A 19,947-nucleotide genomic window follows, 5' to 3' on the forward strand; every position below is an offset into this window, starting at 1 on the left:
CCCGGGGATGGCTTAGGGGCGCGCGCGCGCGCGCCTCCCGGCGGGCTTTGCGCGCGGCTCCGCCCTTGCCTCCCTCGGGCCGGGCGGGGAAGATGGCGGCGGGGACGGGCAGTGAGTGCGGGGCCTGTCGGGAGAGGCGGCGGGGAGCGGGGGGCGGCGGAGAGGGAGCGGCGGCGGCCCGCGCGGCAGCGGGGCTGGGGCGGGAAGGGGGCGAGGGAACGGCCTGAGGAGAATCGAGCGGCTCCAGAGGGAGGAGGCGGGGCCACGGCGGCGCGAGGGGGGCGGGGCCAACGGCCCGAGGGAGGGGTGGGGCTATGGCTGTGGCGGTGGGGGCGGGGCCAGCGCCGCGGGGGCGGGGCCAGCGCCGCGGGGGCGGGGTTCCGGGCATGGGGTCCCCGGGGGTGCTGCCGGGGGTGCGCGGCGGGCTGTGGGGTCCCTGCACTCCTTCGCCTCTCCCGGCAGAGCACAAGCTGCTGAGCGCCGGCCCCACGGAGCCATGGTCCATCCGCGAGAAGCTCTGCCTGGCCTCGTCCGTCATGCGGAGCGGGGACCAGAACTGGTAAGGGAGCGGGGCGCAGCGAGGGTCATGTCCGCTGCACGGGCCCTGGAGTCCCGGGGCAGAGCACGGGTTGTGTGCGGTACTGGTGCGTGGCTTTTCACCGTGCCGGTTTGTTGTGCAACGGCTAGTCGTAAACACTTCTGCTTTCTGCGTACTTTCTGCTCAAAACAAAGTTGGGCTGTTAAAGATGGAAGTATTAGATGTGTACCTTGACAATCTTTTTGCTTCTTTCATAACTACTGTGTGAAAGCAGGAGTGTGTTAATCAGAACAAAGAGTAACGTTATTCCAACACAAATCAGAAGAGGTGAGTTGTGGTCAAGGAGGATATTTGGTAACGGACTCCTGTGCGTTGCTTCTGCACTTGCCGCTCTGTTTTGCTGCCTTTTTCCCCCCTCACCAAAGTTTCTGTGGAAGTGTAATGGTGTCATCAGAAGCTAGAAACTTGCTTTTGAAAGCAAGGGAGGGAAGCTGTTGTTTGTTTGGGAGTAGGCAAGTATTTTTGAGTCCACGGGCTGTACTTCAATAATGCCCAAACATAACAACTCACTGACAAGTTCTTTGTGTTTACGGGGGCTATCCAGTGATGAACGTCAAGACAGGTCAGCATCTTTTCTCTGCATGTTGGTTGGGGAAGAAAGTAAGTTGACAGTGACTTGCCATTTCTCTCCTGTAGGGTCTCAGTCAGCAGAGCTATCAAACCTTTTGCAGAGCCAGGACGCCCACCTGACTGGTTTTCCCAGAAGGTAAGATACTGACATTTGAGTCTTGGAAAAAATGGGTTCTGCATGGGATATGTAAGATAGCTGCCTAGGACAATGTGTTCCTTGTTTTTAGAAAAGATAGCAAAATTAATTTTAAAAAATCAGCTTTGTATAAATCAGATTAAATACTTTTTTCGGTTTCTGAAGTTAAATTTGAGCTTACAGTACAGTTGGATAAGGTTAAGGAAAAGACAAGGATGATCAAAGACATGAAACAGCTTCCTTGTAAGAGATGGCTAGGTAAGGTAGAACACTTCAGCATAAAAAAGAGATGAATAACAGGAGATACAACAGATGTCTGTATAATCAGAAGTGGCATGAAGTTGAGGATGAATAAGGATTAATTTTGTGCTTTGTCCAGTACAAGATTTAGAGGCTATTAATTAAGACTAACAGGAGGCAGGTTCAGAGCAAACCTAAAGAGATTGTTCTTCACCAGGCTTGTAATAGAGCTGTGGAATTCCTTTCCCCAGGAATTTGTAGATGCCCATGTATTTTGGTATGTCCTGCTGTTTGAGCAAGCACCTGGGATTTTTGCTGTATGAGGAACAGAGAGATTAAGAGAATCAAGGGAGGAGAACTTGGGGGTTTTATGTTGCTTACTGTTTCTGTTAAGCTATGAAACTGGCCTTGATACAATGTTATTTTGTTTTCTCCATTGAAATATTTCTGGTTCATGCTCACAGACAGAAATGTTATGGCTACAGTTTTTGTAATCATGCTTGCTTGCTTTGATTTCTAAATTGTTAGTTGGGAGCATTCTTTAGCTTTGTTTTGGAGATCAGCCTGGGCAGAGCTACAGTAAAAGAGTGAACATGCTTCCTCACTTTGCACTACACTAAATTATTGCCATGGGGCAAACTCTGGAGAAAACTTGTCAGATATGTTCATAAAGCGTTAGACCTCTGAAAAAGTAGGAGTAAGTGCCCTGTAGGCTTTGTTGATAGGCATTTGCTGATGCCGACTCTTTGGTGTCCTCTGACTTTTTTTGTTTCTTCTTAGCACTGTGCATCTCAGTATTCAGAGCTCTTGGAGACTACAGAGACCCCTAAGTGAGTACAAAGTCTGAAGCAATGCAGTCTGCAGCAATTTTGGGTGGACTTGTCGGTTCTTACAGCAAAGGACTTGATGGTGCTTCTCCCAAAACGAGTGTACAGGAATGAGGAAATTCAGTTGTGATAGCTGGCGTGGGTGGACAGTGGGATCAGGGTATGGCAGATGGGGGAGATTGGCAAGCCTAAGGTATTTCTTGGAACATGCTTCCCATATCTCATTATCTTGTCTCCTTTTTTCATAAGACCAAAGTATTTCAGTATTACATGGTTCTAAAACTGGTCACGGTGTACTTGTTAGTGTCTTCCATATGCCCCTACTGTCGTTAGAATACATAGCAGGGTAATTGGGGCCTCTTTGCCACAGCTCCATTTGTAGGAGTTGCAGTGTGCATTTGGGGACTTAATGCAGCAAAAAGAAACATTTATTTGGCTGGAATAAAACACTACCTATTAGTCTTATTGATCAGAAGCTTTACAAAATTATAAAATTATATATATTATTATAAAATTATCATTCAGAGTAGGGGTAGAAAAGACAGCAAGAGTGAGAAGGGGAAACATTTTGTGTTTGTCTCTATTTTGCAGTGGTTTCTTACAGTTTTCTTACCAATGCTATCACTACAGCTTTGTGGTCTCAGATATTTCTCACTCCTAAATCCAGGCATTTTGTTTTGAGACTTCACATCAAATTAAATTAAAGGCAGGATGTTTAAAAGCAGTATTTGTTTGTGATAGTGCTGAATGATCTCAGCACTAGACTTGCAAAGACAAAGGGCTTAGTAGAGTTACTGAGGAAAAAAAATAGATGTTTCTTCGTGGGTAGTAAGACTCTTCTCTGAAGCTGAATGATTTTTTTCCAGGTTGAGAATTTGCAGTGGGATTGCATCTTTGATCTATTTCTGAAGTCTTTAACACTGGACACATTTAACAATTAGATAAACTTTTCAGCATAAATTTTTTGAACATTGTGCTGTCCAATGTCATTTAAGAGAAATTGGAAGAGGAGGTTGATTTTTTTTTTTTATTTTTTTTTTTTGTGCATGTTTGTGTCAGGAATGACGGACAGGAGCCATTTATGAAAGGAGAACAGGGATTTTCTGTGTTTCAGGTCTGAACTGTTTTTGCTTTTCTCTTATTCTGTAGGAGAAAACGTGGTGAGAAGGGAGAAGTTGTGGAAACCGTGGAAGATGTTATTGTGCGGAAACTGACTGCAGAACGAGTTGAGGAGTTGAAGAAAATGATTAAAGAAACGCAGGAGAAATACAGGTATGTGGCAGAGGCATTAAGCTGTGGTGTACCTGAGGGCCCTGTCTTGAAAAAGTGGCATAAGTGGGATGGTGCTTGGGGTGAAAATGCTGCTTAGGGTGTATTGTTCAGTGGGAAGTAAGAAGATTTTCTGATTACAGGCAACTCAAGAAGGATGCAGAGCTGATCCAGGCCGGACACATGGATAACAGACTGGAGGAGCTGTGCAATGAGATTATGATGTGGGTTATTTAATTATTTCCATGTTATGCTTTCTTCTGAGATTGTAGTTGCCTGACACTGTGTGTTTGTCAGACACCTCTTGCGCTGTGTACATTGGATTAAGAGAAACAGGGCAACTGGGCAGATGCTTTGGCCTCTGAGGGTGGACTTAGTTTAGGTTGGGGGCCACCAGCTTGTGTGGAACATCTTTTGGAGTTTCTCAGTGAAGAGCTCGGTGATGGCTTGCAGCATCATGCTTGCCTCCTCTGTTTTGATAATCGGCTGGAAGTGAAACTTCCTCCCAAATGTGTCGTTCTCTGACTGGCTTCTGACTCTGCTTCCCTTCTCAGAGGACTTGAGCCTGAGTCTGCAGAGGCAGGGCATTGCTGTCTGGAGATAATGGGTTGGGGGTCAGTAAGCTGATTGCAGAGGAGGAGCTAAGGGGAAGTGGAACACTGTGTGACAGTAGGTTTTGGTTCTGTACACAGAAAGAAAAAAATGGAGGAGGAGGAGGCAGAAGTCAAGAGGAAGGCTACAGATGCTGCTTATCAAGGTAAGCTGGAAATGAGCTTCCTTACTCCTACTCAGAGAGAGATGCATAGGTTCATAAGAACATTTGGGAAATATTTAAGTCTTGTTAAGACTTGTTCAGGAGGAATTCCATGACCCTAGGAGTTGGAAGGAAAGATTATGTTCTTTTTCCAGCACTGTATTTGTAACAGGGCAAAATGCAGACACTTCTGAGAAGGGAACAAATACTGTAGAGAAGGTATATCTAAGAGGAAGCAGGATTAGCAAGGAGCTCTCTGTTAGAATGTCAGGCTTCACCCCTTTAGTTTTCCTTCTAGTTTTGCTATTGTCTGAAGATAAAAAGAAGTTAGATTTGTTCTGACTGTTTAATTAATTTATAATTCCTGGGGCAATTCGGTGAACTAACCTATCAGTGGTGGGAGGTGGTGAATACCCAACTGCTATGGAAATCTGAAATTAAAGCACATTACCCAACGCTAGTATTATTTGTGAACTGGGCCTAGTGTGGTGCAAGAAATGCCTACAGTATAAATTGTTTTCTTGGGGTTCTTTAGGATAAAGTCAGAGGTAACTCTCGGGGACTGTCCAAGATGGAGTCATGGAATCTCACTTTTTTTTCTGTTCTCTTCCAGCTCGTCAGGCCATTAAGAACCCACCACGACGATTAACGGGTGTGATGGTTCGCTCCCCTGCAGGCTCAACCTCTCCAGGGGGAGACTATGCTCTGGGAGATCTGTCTCAGCCCGCTGTGGATGAGGCCAGTCCAGGGGTAAGGATGCTTCCCATGGTAAGAGGGAAAGACCAGCCTGGGACATGGGGCTCCGCATCCATCATGGAGCAGGAGCCTGGGGAGAAGACCTTGCCTTGTTTTGCAGACTTCTAGCTGTGGTAGTGCTGTAGTGTGACTGATGTACAGTCCTGCTCGAGATACGTGTCCTCTTCCATGTCTGTGATGATCAGGTGCCTGGATCAGAGGCTATGTAGGGGCATCAGTGGGTTGGCAGGCAGTCTTCTGTGTGTGCCTGGGAAATGGCACTACAGGGCAGGGAAAGGGTGAAAGCATATGCCTGGAGTAGGTGTAGTGAGTGAATGGAGTAGGAGTCTGTGGTGTGCTGGATCAATGTTCTTGGGGGAAGGAGCAAGTGGGGCTAGTCCGTGTGGTGGAGTGTGGCTTTGAACAGTGTGGTTTTTCTCTTTCTCAGGTCACTCCAGGGACATTGCCCAGCACCCCAGTTGCCTCCTTCATTGGAATCCCTGACACCCCTCCAGGCTCTGCTCCCCTGGATGCCCCCATGACCCCAGTCACTGATGATTCACCCCAGAAAAAGATGCTAGGACAAAAAGCAACTCCGCCTCCTTCCCCACTGCTCTCAGAGCTGCTGAAGAAGGGCAGTCTCCTGCCCACAAGCCCCAGGCTGGTATGGAGCTCTCTGCTCATATATGCAAGCACACAAACAATTTGCTCCAGACTCTCCCACTGAAAAAGGGGGAACTGCAAAGGCTTTTTAAAAACGTAGTTTTTGTGAGAGTCCCAACAGAAGCGATATCTGAGAGAGATGAGTACCCCTGTGAGCCACAGAGGTGGGACCCTTTCCCAGCAGTACTGTGGGTGCAGGACTGCGGGGATCATTCAGCACATAGGACTGGCTATCTCCCCTCATTTGCAAGGAGTTGGAGTTGCAGGCTCTGCTAGAGGAGATTGTTCTCCTTGGGGGAGGGAGCATGTTAGTCAGCATCATCCCGCTCAGCCTGCATGGAGGTGTTCTTGATGATTTCTACGTTGGGCTCATGATTCTTCTTTATATCTTGGCAGGAAGTTGAGTTTCAATATTTGTAACAGGTCTTAGCATAGGAGTGGGGAGTCCTTTAATGGGGTTTATGACCAGTATTGAAGTGCTTCAGTTTTCTCCTAATTGTAAACAGTTATTAAAATCACTGTGATGGCAACCCATTTCTGGTGTTAGTGACTCTAGAAGTCTTAAGAGGGCGACCATGGCTGGCACTGTTCAGAGCCCAGTCTGAAAATAGCAGCCATCAGCCTGCCCGTGGCACGGATTCCCTGTGTTAGTGTTTGTGTGATGGAATAAGTGTGTTGCTGTTGACTTTCCTTTTTAATAGTCAGATTTGGGGTCTTCTCTATTTGTTAGCTTGGGTAGATGTTCCATGGGTTCTGTGTTTGCAGGGTGCAATGTAACATAGGGTGGAGCAAGGAAAGGTAGTGGCTGTGGAAGACTGGGTTTTCTTTGTATCAACAGGACTGTTTTACATCTGCTTCAAGGTCCATCATAGGTTTACTGGGTGACCTTGGTAGAGTTACTTTCCATCTTGGTGCTTCAAAATAAGGGATAATTCCATGCCATCTTGGGGGGTAGAGAGACTGTATCTGTAAAGGATGGTGAGGTCCTTGAACAGAGGAACTAAGGTAGAGCAAATTATATATTTGGCCTAACTTCAAGGAAAGTGGCACTGCAGCTGTATTGTAGCTGAAGAACAACAACTAGTTTCAGACTGTCATGTTGTCCACTTGCATAAGGGGCCTCAGGCAGTGACTAGACTGGACAAAAAGTGCAGAGGAAATAGTGAGACAGCAAATGATGGACATATTCATGGAGGTGCATATCTGGCAGAGAATCGCTGATGTGATGATATCTCCAGGAACTTAGTTGTGTCCTCCTTTGGCAGGTCGGTGAAAATGAAATGGCAGTGGCTTCTGGTCACATGAACAGCTCAGGAGTCCTGCTGGAGGTAGGAAGCGTCCTTCCAGTGCTGCACAGTGGGGAAATGCAGTCGGCACCTGGTGCTGTCCCTGCATCTCCTGCTGCTTCAGGTAACTCGGGACTCTCCCTGTACAGTTCTCCCTTCAGGTGTGCCTTCAGACTGTTCTATGAATTCTCTTTGGAGAGAGATGAAGGACACCTAGCCTGGGTGGTTTGGGGGCTTCTTTATGAGTTGTATTCCTATTTCTGTACCCCCGTCCCTCTCACCCCTACTTTTTTTTTTAAGATGACTGTAATCCTTACAGAAAAAAGAGTGCCTGGATCTAAAATGACTGAAACAGTTAGACTTGATTCGATCCTGGTCCATGCAGTCTAGTTTTCTGCTCTTGACACTGGCTAATACCAGTCATTTCAGTGTAGAAAGAAAGGGTTGGTTGACAGGGAGTTGGCAAAAAAATGGTCTAGTACCTGGTTCCCTGTGTGTCAAACTGCAGCTCCCTGTGAATCTGGAGAACTCGGGTGTCTTACCTCTGCTTTAGCTTAGAGGTCTAAGTATAGTCCAGACCACACTGGACTGTGAGCTCCAGAATAAGTTCCACAGAGTAGGGGGTGAGAGGGACAGTGCAAGAGTCTTTGCATTGGGCCTTTTCAGAGCAACCTGCCTAAGGTGAAGTTTCTTCTCAGCTCATACTAACCAGTGGTTTAATCACATTGCAACTGAGGATTTATGCCATTCATTCATGTATAATTCCATATGAATAATCTCACTTTCCTTATCCACATTTATTCTTTAAGACCTGTTAATTTGGTCCAGACAGTTCAGTAAATTCAGACTGGAACTTACAGCTAAGATGAGTGGCAACCTTTGACATAAGAGGGATTCTCCAGGAAAGACCTGCAAAGAGATCCCCTCTGCTCCCTTCCAGCTCCTGTGATGACTGTTTGTCTTGGCTTACCTTGTGTGGCTCTCTCAGCACTGTTTTTCAGATTTCCCATACTTGTATTGGGATGAGCCTTCGGAAGGGCATCTTTCTGCATGTGTGGCTTAGCCTGTCCAGCCCTTTCATTGAACACAGTGTCCCATAGTCTGCATGATTCTGTCTCAGACTGTACACACAAAGGAGTCGTGCATTTTTGGTGCGGGTTCTCTGTATAGCTTTTGGGACTGTTTATAGGTACCTCGGTGTCTTTTCCCAGAAGAAGCCACCAGACAGTGAAGAGGCCAGTGGTGGCTTTGTGGACTTCAGTGGTGGCTGCTTGCTCATGTGCTTTTCCCTTCTACTCTCTGTTAGGTGCTCCTACGCTTTCCCGGCTTTTAGAAGCTGGTCCTGCACAGTTCACCTCACCTCTTGCTTCCTTCTCCGCTGTTGCCAGCGAACCTCCAGCTAAGCTCCTGCCACCCCCCGTAGAGCCTGTGTCGCAGGCAACCATTGTCATGATGCCCACGCTGTCAGCACCATCCGTTGTGCCACCAGCTGCAGCTCCAGAAAGCGTAGCCACAGGTGCGTTCCTGAACTACGCACTCGTAGGTCATGCACTGCTGGAAAACAGAAATTCCGTTGGGATCATCACCCAGCGAGCTCTCAGCTGGCCTTTTATCACCTCAGACTCACCATCCTTGATGAAAGGATGGTTACGGCTGGGTTCTGGAGTAAACAGATGGTTTTAAAAAGGATTTGCTGGGTGGGGGTGGGGATACTAATGGTTTGTTGCTGGATTGTGGTTCAAGGGCTGGAATCTCACTTTGTCTCTACTGTGGGAAAGCAAACCTGTATTTGTCTTTTATTTTTCTAAGCCATGCTGTTGTGGGTGGACCTGGGATACTTGCAGTTGGTGCTTGGTCTTATCGACTGCAGTATTTGTTTATGTGGGCTTGACTTCTCCAGATTGGTCTCTGATTGTTACTCTCATCCTTGTGCAGTGAGCCAGCCAGAAGCCTGTGTTTCCATGGAGGCAGTGTCTGATTCCCATACCGTGACAGTGTCCATGGACAGCAGTGAAATATCCATGATCATTGATTCCATCAAGAAAGAGTGCCTGGGTTCTGGAGCTGGCAGCACTGCAGGGTCTTCCAAAGATCACTGCATGGATGGGAAAGAAGACCTGGATTTGGCTGAGAAAATGGATATTGCAGTGTCCTATACAGGGGAAGAGCTGGACTTCGATACTGTTGGAAATATTATAGCCATCATTGAGGACAAGGTAAACGGGCAAAGCAGAGTGCCAGTGCCTTTTGCTCCACATCCAGTTAAGTTAATCTCAAGTGATTACTGTTCACCAATTTAGTTAGTTTAAACAAGCAAGAAATAACTATTCCAAAATGCACATTCTCTCCATCGTTGTCCCGATCAATGACCCTATGACACCACTGCTGCTAGTCTGCCACGTTTAGCCTGGTGCTTCTCTTCAGAGTGCAGAAAGAAATCTCTTTCTTCCTCATGTTGGGTAGGGTTTGGGTCACATCTCTGGCAGACAAACGAGCGCTGCTTGCAGCATACTTTCCAGGAGTGCTATATTTCTGAAACTGAACCTCCACAGGAGACTCCGCAGGGAGTGATACAAGTCTGGCTGCGAATGGCAACTTTGTAAACCCAGTACACCCAGTTTTCCACAATTGTCTCATTACCAAATAACATGAACTTTTTTTTAATCCCTCTTTCTGACCTTGGCCTGCACTGCTGTGTGTTTGTTTTGGCAATAAAGGTAGACGACCACCCTGAAGTCCTGGATGCAGCAGTTGTTGAAGCTGCTCTGTCTTCTTTCTGCGAAGATACCGATGACCCTCAGACCCTGCCTGGCCCATGGGAACACTCAATTCGTCAGGAGCATGAGAAACAGGCCCAGATACCCCAAGTGTCTGTGACTGTGAAGCAGGAGAGACTGGAGTGTGAGGAGCCAGAGGCAAAGGGAATTCGAGACCTAATGGGCATTGGCGAGCTGGGATCAGAAATAAAGACAGAACCTGCAGAGCAAGAGCAGAATCAGCTGGGCCCTGAGGAAGCCATACCAGCAACTGCAAGAGTGACGGAAACACCAGAGCTTAGAAGTCAAGAGATAGAAGAGGATCAAAGAGCAGCTGTAGCAGTGGGAGAGACTTCTGAAATTGAGATAGAATCGGCCAAGGGAGAAGACGCAGTGCACAATACAGTGAAGACAGAGGTATGTGAGCAGAGAGGCTGTCTGGAACTGGTGTGGGGAAAGAAAGGAGCAGTTGTGGCAGGTAGGAGAGAAGTTTAGAGGAAGGATGACTGCTGGGTTGAAGGTGATCCTTCAGTGAATGTGACTGACTGTTTTCTGGGGAGTCATGCTGCTGATCTGTTCGATCTGCAGAGAAGCTCTCTGCTTTAGGCAGTACCTTTGTGTATCTCCCCCCGCCCATGTGCAGAATTGCAGTTGGGAAGGTGCTCAGTGAACTTCATTGCCTTGAGTTAGGTTAGGGTGAGTGAGATGTGCCCACACCTTCACTGAAGTAAGCTGACACAAACATCTAGATTTGTGCATTTCTCTTCCCTCCAGACCCCACCTGATGATGATTCATCCCCTCCACAAGTCCCAAATGTGAGTGAAGACTCCTCACAGGCTGATGTTCAGCACAAATTTGAGCTGTCAGGTAACTTAATTCAGCTAGGAAATCTTTTACATGCAACATTATTAGCTGGATAGTTGTCAGTGATCTGGTTCAGGTTTTTTGGGGAGGAGGGAGAAAAGATACATGTAGGAACAGTGGTAATTACTGCAGGACAGTAGGCATTGGTGCAGGAGCTTTTGTAGGAAAGACTGCTTTGGAGAATCAACCTTTCTGCTTTTCTCTTTCACAGAGTCAATGAAGGAGGAGGCCCAAGCCCTGTTTAGGAGTCAGATGAAGGTAATTCTCAATTGGTTTTAGTCATCTTGAGTTTATTAGTAACATCTCACTGCTGCTGCTTCCTGGCTCCCATCTGCTGAAAAGCAAAGCTTGCATTCAGCTTTCTGCACTGAGAAGTGGGCAGTCTGCAGTTGGAGCTAAAGGGGAGATTGCCTTAGGCAGTATAAAGCTGTGTGTGTATGTGTGTTTCTGTGTCTGCAGGGGAGGCAGGGCAAGATAGAGTGACTAGGATTTTGTGAAAGTGCCTGTACAGTTGTCAGCAGCATAGCAAGAAAATTACTTTGCTTGCTGAACCTTAGTTGCTTTGGAGGCTCTGAGTTGCTGCTATAGCTGGCTGTGCAGACTCATGAACTCTGTGTTTCAGGATGGGCAGGGTGAAGAGGATGATGAGGATGGTGCCAGTGAGGCTGCCAGTTTGGAGGAACCCAAAGAAGAAGATCAGGGTGAGGGATATCTATCGGAGATGGATAACGAACCCCCCGTGAGTGAGAGCGATGATGGCTTCAGTGTCCATAATGCACCTTTACAGTCTCACACGCTAGCCGACTCCATCCCCAGCAGCCCAGCCTCCTCACAGTTGTGAGTATCAGTGAAGCTCTCAGGCACACAGGTACAAATCCGAGGCTATTTTGTGGAGGGAGCATAGGATTCTCATTTCTGTTTTGCTGACTGAGTGGGTCCGAAGGGGGAATTTGTTGTTGATTTGTCTGGTTCTCCTTGCTTACAAGTGCAAGTGTGCAGACAGTGCCATAATACTACCAGGTCCCATTTTTTTCTTTCTGTCTTTGGCATGGATTAGCGTGGGCATGTCAAAGGGAAAATAAACCATAAGGTTTCTGCTCCAAGGCAGTATGCAGACTCCTGAAGGAAGTCCTGTTCTTTTCTTCCCAGCTCAGTGTGCAGTGAGGACCAGGAAGCAATACAGGCCCAGAAGATCTGGAAGAAAGCCATCATGCTAGTTTGGAGAGCAGCAGCTAATCACAGGTGAGTTTGATGTCTTGAGAACTGGCAGAAAGAAGTGACTAATCCTAGACAAGTCTCCACTCTCCCATCACAGAAGCTCATCTGCCTTGATACCAGGAGATGATGAATCATATTGTTAGTGGTAGCAGACAAATAAACATGAGAGCATGAAACAAATTTGCCAGCAAGGACAGGACACTAAGTGGACTCCTTCTCTCTACAGGTATGCCAATGTCTTCCTACAGCCTGTAACTGACGATATAGCACCAGGCTACCACAGTATTGTGCAGAGGTGAGTCTCAGCAGTCTTCTGTCATTAGAACTCTGTATATTTGCATATTTGTGTAGGGATTTCTGGCAGGAACAATGTAGTTTTTGGCTGCCATGTGGACTGCAAGACTTGGAAAATGATTTTTTTTCTGGCATGATTAAGTCAGAAACAGGTTTCACCCAGAAAAGGGTCATCTTCAGAAACAGATACGTGTCTTTACACAGCCTGTCTTTCAATGAAGTACACTGACTTACATAGAACATTTTTTATCACTAAAGTGGTATGTGACTGATCTGCTTCTCCCAGTTTCTATCCAAGGGTAGGATTTAGTCTTTGAAATTCCAAAGACCTATCTTCTTTAATCAACATTTTTTACTGTCCCAGATAGTGGATATTCTGGAAGAATTATCAGAATCCCCTCCTAGTCCCCCGAAATCTCTCCTGAACAGTTCAGTGGCTGCAGCTCTAGCTCCTTAGTGTCTCCTTCAGTGATGCCTGAAGAAGGCAAATGCCTCTTCTGAGGCCTCTGTCATGCCATTGTTACCATTCATGGTGACTGCTGGACAGCTTGTGGCTTCTGAACTGAGGCCTTGGTAGTCAGGAACACAGCCTGTTGAGGGGAGAACGTATTTGGCTAAATTAAATAGATGGTCTAACTAGACATGTTACAGACCCGGGGTTGTTTGCAAAAGAGCAGGGAAAGAGTTAAATATTTCTGTTGCTATTTTGACTGCGTTTCTTTCATAGGCCAATGGATTTATCTACCATCAAAAAGAACATTGAGAATGGGCTGATACGAACCACAGCTGAGTTCCAGCGTGATATTATGCTGATGTTTCAAAATGCAGTTATGTACAACAGCTCTGACCACGATGTGTACCACATGGCTGTGGAGATGCAGCGAGATGTCCTGGAGCAGATCCAGGTAAAGTATTGAGCTGAGGCCAGTACAGGACAGAGCATCTGCCTTGGCCCATAGGTATGGGAAAGACTTCTGGATGTAAGACCACAGTTTTCACTCACAGTGTCCTTGAATGAAGTAGTCCCATCTTTCCCCACATCTCTCTTGTGCTAGCTCAGGTGTTTGTGGTGAACTAAGTTGTGGATAAGTTAAAACTAATGCAGCAAAATGTTTTCTAAGTTCAGCTCAGACCAATTTCAAATCTAATTTCCTTCAGGGAAATGCTTAGGCCAGCAAGATGCAGGGTGTGGTTCAGGAACAGAAACAAGCAACAAGAATGGTGAATGACAGGGGACGCGATTGCTCTTTTTGGTGGCTGTGCTGGTTTACACTGGTATAAAGTGCACATGAAACTCTGTCCTGTGAATATATGCCATTTCAAATTTCTTGTGAAGTAGAATGTCCCAACTGGCAGGGCTAACAGAGTTTGAACTGGGGTTTTATAGTTCCTCAGGACTTGTGGCTTCTGAGGTAAATGGGGGAACTTATTCTGAGCAGCAGACGAGGAACTGAAACTGTCTCTGACCCAATCATTCCCACCCTGTGGTTTGTGATAGTTAACTGACACGCACTAACTGAGTTTGTTTTGCCTGAGAATCTTAACAGAGTGTGGTTTTCTTGCAGCAATTTCTGGCCACACAGCTGATCATGCAAACATCGGAGTCAGGGATCAGTGCAAAGAGCCTGCGTGGGCGAGACTCCACTCGCAAGCAAGATGCTTCAGAGAAGGTGAGAATGCTGCACCCTGTGGAAGGGCACTTGGTACCTTTTGAAGAATCCCAAGATACTGCATGAAGTTCCCATACCAAAGAGGCAGAATGTTTTTTGAGATTGCAATGGCCCCAGTATCTTCATGTGAACAAATTTTTCTTTAAATGTGTCCATTGATTAGATTTCAGCTCTGAAGCTGTACATCATTCGAGAGGCAGGGCTCATGAGTTTTTTCTGTAATCCCAATAGTTCTCTTCCCTGTTTTTAAAAGCAGGTGATGAAAACTGTAGGGAAATGAACAGAGTATTGGAAGAGGCGTGATATGGCAGGAAGGTGAAGGTGTAGAGAGTTGGAAGACAAGCCTCTGCTGTGTCCTTCACTTCGTAGTCAGGTTTTTAGAACCAGGGAATGACTCCAGCCTGGTTTGCTGTGTAAAACACACCAGAGAACCTTTGACTTACGCACTAGTCTAAACTAATAGCAGTGTAGGTTTCTTTGGTTTTTTTCTTCTGTAAAGACACATCCAAACTTGATCAAGTGATCTCAAGTGCACTCAGCTGGTGCACACGACATTGTGACAGCAAGGACTGCCTGCTTAGTTCTAGTGGCAACTGCACAGCGCAGAAATTGTTTGGTAAACCAGGCCTTGCCATGGCTGAGGATGGAATATCCCTTTCCTAGCATTCTGACTCTCGCAGTATCCCTCTTTTGTCTGTTTTTATGTTCCTGCTGCATAAGACTGATGCCATGCGGGAAGGGGAGTGGGGCACATGTTTCTCTATGCTCGTTTGTGGACTCAGTGCTTCTATGTGGTGTGTGCATTTCCATATCTGATATCTGATAAGTCCTTCTGTTTGGCCTTTTAACAGGACAGTGTCCCAATGGGCTCTCCTGCCTTCCTTCTCTCTCTCTTTGTAAGTATTGAAAGGCTCCAGCAGGTACTGCAGTACTGCTGGCAATGTGCTCTGCTCTTTGTCTGGGTGATCACTGCACTGTCACAGCATCCTTAGCACTGCAGCGGTGTGTGTTTAACTTAGGGGCTGTACAACCATGATCATTAGAGAAGAAACATCTCAGTCCCTTATTCTCAGTGTGGATGAGTGGGAGGGGCTTCAGTCTTCTCTTCTGGTTCCAACTGTTCTCGTTTTGTCATCTGCCTTTGCTTTTTTCCACAACTTCTCTCCTGCTTTCTTTCCATGTAAGTGGGAAGACAGACCAAGTGGTGCAGTACTGTAGTTCCTACATCTCTCATGCTTATACAGCTGCCCCTTCCACATGTTCGAGACAGTACAAAAGGTCTTGGGGAAGTGAGGACTCAGCTGTGTGCTCCTTTATCATTCATGGTCCAGAAAGCAAATAAGATACTCTGCAGAAATATCTTGCTCTGTGCCTGTGGTGATCTGGAAGTGTTTGGAAAAATATTCCCTCTGGGAAACCCCAAGTCTCTGAGTTGTGGGGAGGAGAGAGGGGAGGAAGATGGAGAGTTGTTTTTTTCTCTCGCATATATCTAAAGACAGAGGAGTACTCCGGGAGAGTCAGCATGTCAGCCAGAGGGAGAGGGCAGCGGATCAAAGGATGCTCTCAGCTCGCCTTCTACTCATGGAAAGGAGCTGTGCGGAGAAACTAGGGAGCTAGTGCCAGGGTCACTCAACTGGAGGAGCACTTCCCGTAGGGATCAGCAGCTGATAAGGTAGGTTAGTCAGCAGTTTCCTCTTCCCATCTTAAGAGCCAAGCTAGAATCTGCCACTTAGGAGAAAGCCTGTGCTGTACGGGCTCCAAAAGCATCTGTCTGGGTGAGAGCCTTGTTGCCTCTCTCTGCCCTGGCTGCCAGCAGTGCACAGAGATGCTGCAAATCCCAGGACCTGTGCTGTGTCCAGAGTGAATTTTAGGTAGGTCTGCAGGCAGGCCTCCCTAGGCCTTCTTAGGACAGTTTCCCTTTCTCCTGTTTGGAAGGCATGAAAAGTTGTTACCAGATACACAATTCCTTACCTCCCCGAGTGCTGGAGGAAGTGGTGTGTGTTTGGGGTTGCATAACACTTATCTTTTTGTTTGCCTTGTGACTAGGACGGAGGCACCAGAGGGCGTCGGTGTGCCATCGAGGCAGACATGAAGATGAAGAAGTGATGCTGCAGGCAGACAGAAAATCCCAGCACCTAGCATCCAGAGCTGGAGTGCAAACAAGATGCTGTTAACAGCTGTTGGAGGAGGAAGAAAAGCTGCAGGTCCATTTCTGGGACCTGGTCCACCTTCTTCACTTGCTCCCCTGGAAAGCGGTGTCTCGTCAGAATGTGTAACCCAAAGAAACTTCCCCAGAGGGGAAGAGTAGCCCCCCTGCCTGTTTTAGGGCAGTCGTTTTGGGCTTCATCAGTGTTCTGGTGTTAGCTAGCAACTGGTGGCTCGTATGTACTGTAATGTGAAGTGTACAGATTTTTACTAGTGATGTGTAAATGTGTATGTATATTAAAGTCTGGGAACAAATCCAGTGTACAGTGTGCAGTGTACTGAGCATCACAGCTCTGCAGTGAGGAACCCTGTTTTTGTACAAGCGTGCATACCTGTCTTGAATATCTGCAACCACAACTGTCTTCCAGTTATCGGTACAGCACACAAGCATAGCAGAGCTTTGACATTAGAGACAAACCATTAATCGTGGGAGTGTTGCATAGTGCTTGGATGGAGGGGAAGATTCCCTGCTTGAGCATGCGAGAATATGGCACTGTTGTGATGAAATATGGGAGATCTAACCATGAGAAGTTAAATACTACAGTCTTGTTAGTGCTTTCCTTGAGAGACCAATGTACTGAAATGTACCTTACATTCTTTCCCCAGAGATTTATAAAGGGTACGCTAGTCAGAGTGAAAATCTCTGATTCCAGCAGCTGTAGGCATGCCAGTACCTGGTAACACATCGGAGCTTGTGAACTGTTTACTGTGGAAATTACGGTCCTTTTCCTCAGCAACATGAGTGCTTAACTGAGATTTAAGTTCTCTCTGAATTTTCAAGTCACCTTATTTTCTGCTCATATGACCTGTGAGATGAAACTTGCGTATTTTCTGCCCCCATGACCTTGCAGGGGAAAAAAAAACCAAAACATTGTCCTTCCTGATGCTTGCGGCAGCTGGGAGTGGTCTGCGCTTCCTTGTGCAGCATGTACCGGGTGCAACTTTCTGACACACAAGTTGCAGGAAACTGAGTCATTGCAATTCAGACCAGAGGGATTGTTACCTTAGCTTGATTTTCAAAAGTTTTGTGTTGAAATTGGTTGTGCCTGCTGTGCCGAGTCCTATGTTTGGCTCAGGTATATTTCCAGCGAAAGTCACTCTACCTTTGATGCTAGAAATGTAGAATCGTTTGATTTGCTTACTGGTTAATTTTCCTTCACTACTGAAATTGGGAATGAATTTCTGATTTGAATTTTTATGGCCTCAGTTTCCAGAGATTACCGGTTGTTAAGTTCATAGCACAAAAAGTTAGAGGCTTCTTTTGGTTTCTGGTATTTTATGAAATAATTTAAGTTGGAAGGGACCTCTGAGCATTTATCTAGTCCAACCTGCTGCTCAAAGCAGGGCCAGCTTCAGAGGTAGGTCGGGGTTGCTTGGAGCCTTGTCTAGTCAAGTTTTGAAAATCTCCCAAGAAGGGAGATTCCCTAACCCCTTTGGACAACTTGTTTCAGTGCTTACCCACCCTCATGGAGTAAACATTTGCCTTATGTCCAGTCTGAATTTCCTTCAGGGCAGTGTGTCATCACTGCCTCCTCTCCTTTCACTGTTGGCCTCTGAGAAGAGTCTGGCTCCGTCTCCTCTGTAACAACTCTGCCCCATCTTTGTGTTGAAAAATAGAAGTTGCAGCACGTGGGAGGACTTTTATCACGCCCACTAGTAACTTGCTTTCGTTATGGACAGCATTGCTGTTCGTTCCTACCCTTGGTTTCTTCTCTTAACCAGGTATTTTTCCTTCAGAGAGCCTTTTCTCTTATCCCATGACATTTTAATAGCCTTTAGTCATGTTTAAGATGTTTAAAAATCTGAGATAAAACTTTCCTCCACAGAGCCCCGTTGCCTCTTCCCAATTCATCATCTCATGCTCTGACTCTTAATTCTGTTCTTCCTAATACTTTGTTCTAATCTGTCTAGTGCAGAGCTCAGGCTTAATGTGCTGCACCTCCCAACATCCACCCTTTTACAGATAAATAACAACAATCGCATCTTTCTGTTTCTCTGGTGCTGTGGCTAATTTAAATGGCAGGTTACACAGCATAGGTTTGGTCATATTCTATTTAAGCTTCTTTAGGACTCACGAGTGCATCCCAAGTGGTTCTAAGGTTTACTCCCTCCTTCAAATTGTCCTAAAACCTCCCCTGTTGACATTTTAATTGGAAACAGTCTCTCAGACCCATCCAAAGAAAAAGTCTCGTGTGATCTCCTCTAGGGCAACTGCTGATAATGATGATTAATTTGGTTTTTCCAACTGGCCCTGTTTTCCGTTGAGATGTTTGGCACTGATGATGCGTCATCCCCCCAATCACCTGGCAGCTCTCTGCTTCTGATGTTTTTGATGAGGTTTGTTGTTGTTATTTGCTTTTATGTCTTTAGCAAATTGTTCTTCAATTTTTTTCCTTTTTTTTTTTTTGCCTACTTTTTTGTGGGTTCTACATTTCATTTACTAGAATTCAGGCTTTTATCATTTTTCTTGTTTTGACATATAAGTTCCTTTTAAAGGCCATCTTTTTTATTTCTAACAGCTTTTTCTCATATCGGCGAGGGTTGCGCAGTGTCTGATCTCTGCAAAGCGAACTAAAACTTTCCAATTTGATAATGATTCCTTGCTGGTGACTTATGTAGCCAACATAATTAAGAACTGTCAGGCAGTTCTTAATTAAAAGTCGAAGTCTGTATCTTTTTCTCCCTTATTTTTTGTACAGAATTGGTATGGAACTAAGCAGTCTGTAATTTTTTCACTTGTCCTGCTTGTCTTGCACTAATGCTGCTGTTCCACTCTCTGGCATCTTGAGTCTTCCAAGATTTAATAAAACTGAACATAAGGCTGAAGGAAGATCTTTCTAATCGATGCTTATGCCCAATTTCCCTAGGCTTCTTGATTTTAAAATGCTTATCCTCTCAACTGGAGTACAGAAAGATGATCACAAGTGATTGGGTTACCTTAGGCTAAGGCTTTTCTGTTCAGCTGAGCTGTGGTGGCTAGTTCTGTATGTGCAGCCAGCTCTGCTGATGGTGCAGGAAATTGCTTTAGGCATGGGGTTACTCCTCAGATGAAATCACAGTTTGCCCAACTCCTTCAGCTGGAAGCTGAGAGCAGGTAATGTTATCTCTTACCTCATCAAATTTTATCTGCTTCTGCTGAAGTTAACTTTGAAAGAGGTTTCAGAAGGACAGCCTTTCAGATCCTAGCTCTGCTTGTAAGTTCATAAAATAAGCAAACAAGTTTTCTCATCCCAAACCCAATGGATTCCTTATTTCTCCCAGGTACGCACCATAAGCTTTATTTGTAGATGTGCCAGCAGTCCTGAGAATGCAAAAGGAAGTCAGAAATGTGCTTGTTCAAAATTCTCGAAAAATTAGGTTGTACATAATTAACTGAAAACTCTGAAGACACTGCTAATTAATGCATAGAATTCTCCATAGGTACAGCATCCAGGCAGCTGAGTTCAGTGGCAAGATACAGATTTTTCTAACAGCCATTTACTGTCGTTACTGTGACTCTGCAAGCAATTCCCCAGACTTAGAGAAATCGTAGTGGACTCGTGCAGTAGAAGATACTTAGGCATGGACTAATGAACAGAGATTAAATGAATGGTTTCTTCCTTCTTAAGAGAATACTAACTTTTATTTTATGAAATGTGTAGAACTGTCCCCTGTCAGTGTGTGACTGTGTGTGGTTATAATTCTTCTGGCTCAGGTACACAAGATATCACCATCCAGCTAAATCACATCTGTCACTTTCAAAACAAAGACTCTGTAGTGTTTGTAATAAGTTATTTCCAGTGTAAAAAGCTCCCAAGGGGCGGCAAAGGGAATTTCAGTGAGTTGTCGTTGGAGTCACTAGTTGTTCACAACTGTCAGCAG

The 19,947-nt window shown here is 45.8% G+C and overlaps 1 protein-coding gene across 4 annotated transcripts; it reads left to right on the forward strand.

The window, feature by feature from the left end:
- Nucleotides 1–5: 5 nt before the first annotated feature.
- Nucleotides 6–16,341, forward strand: BRD8 (bromodomain containing 8). 4 transcript variants are annotated; one of them, XR_003921096.2, is made up of 23 exons: nt 6–111; nt 463–559; nt 1,235–1,304; nt 2,325–2,374; nt 3,521–3,643; nt 3,784–3,864; nt 4,333–4,397; nt 5,008–5,144; nt 5,578–5,793; nt 7,058–7,202; nt 8,385–8,594; nt 9,014–9,294; nt 9,796–10,251; nt 10,609–10,702; nt 10,911–10,957; nt 11,322–11,536; nt 11,849–11,941; nt 12,144–12,212; nt 12,939–13,116; nt 13,777–13,881; nt 14,733–14,777; nt 15,377–15,553; nt 15,928–16,166. XR_003921096.2 is itself a non-coding variant. In XM_029998440.2 (22 exons), the coding sequence occupies exons 1-22, from the start codon at nt 93–95 to the stop codon at nt 15,985–15,987; spliced, it is 2,856 nt and encodes a 951-aa protein (XP_029854300.1). In that variant the 5' UTR covers nt 6–92; the 3' UTR covers nt 15,988–16,341. The 4 variants fall into 4 exon arrangements, 2 of the variants coding, with proteins under 2 accessions (XP_029854300.1, XP_040975352.1); XR_005931167.1 differs by lacking the exon at nt 8,385–8,594; XM_029998440.2 differs by lacking the exon at nt 15,377–15,553 and having other exon boundaries at nt 15,928–16,341.
- The last annotated feature ends 3,606 nt before the right edge of the window (nt 16,342–19,947 follow it).

This window comes from Aquila chrysaetos, chromosome 22, assembly GCF_900496995.4.
Source record: "Aquila chrysaetos chrysaetos chromosome 22, bAquChr1.4, whole genome shotgun sequence".
Classification (NCBI taxonomy): Eukaryota; Metazoa; Chordata; class Aves; order Accipitriformes; family Accipitridae; genus Aquila; species Aquila chrysaetos.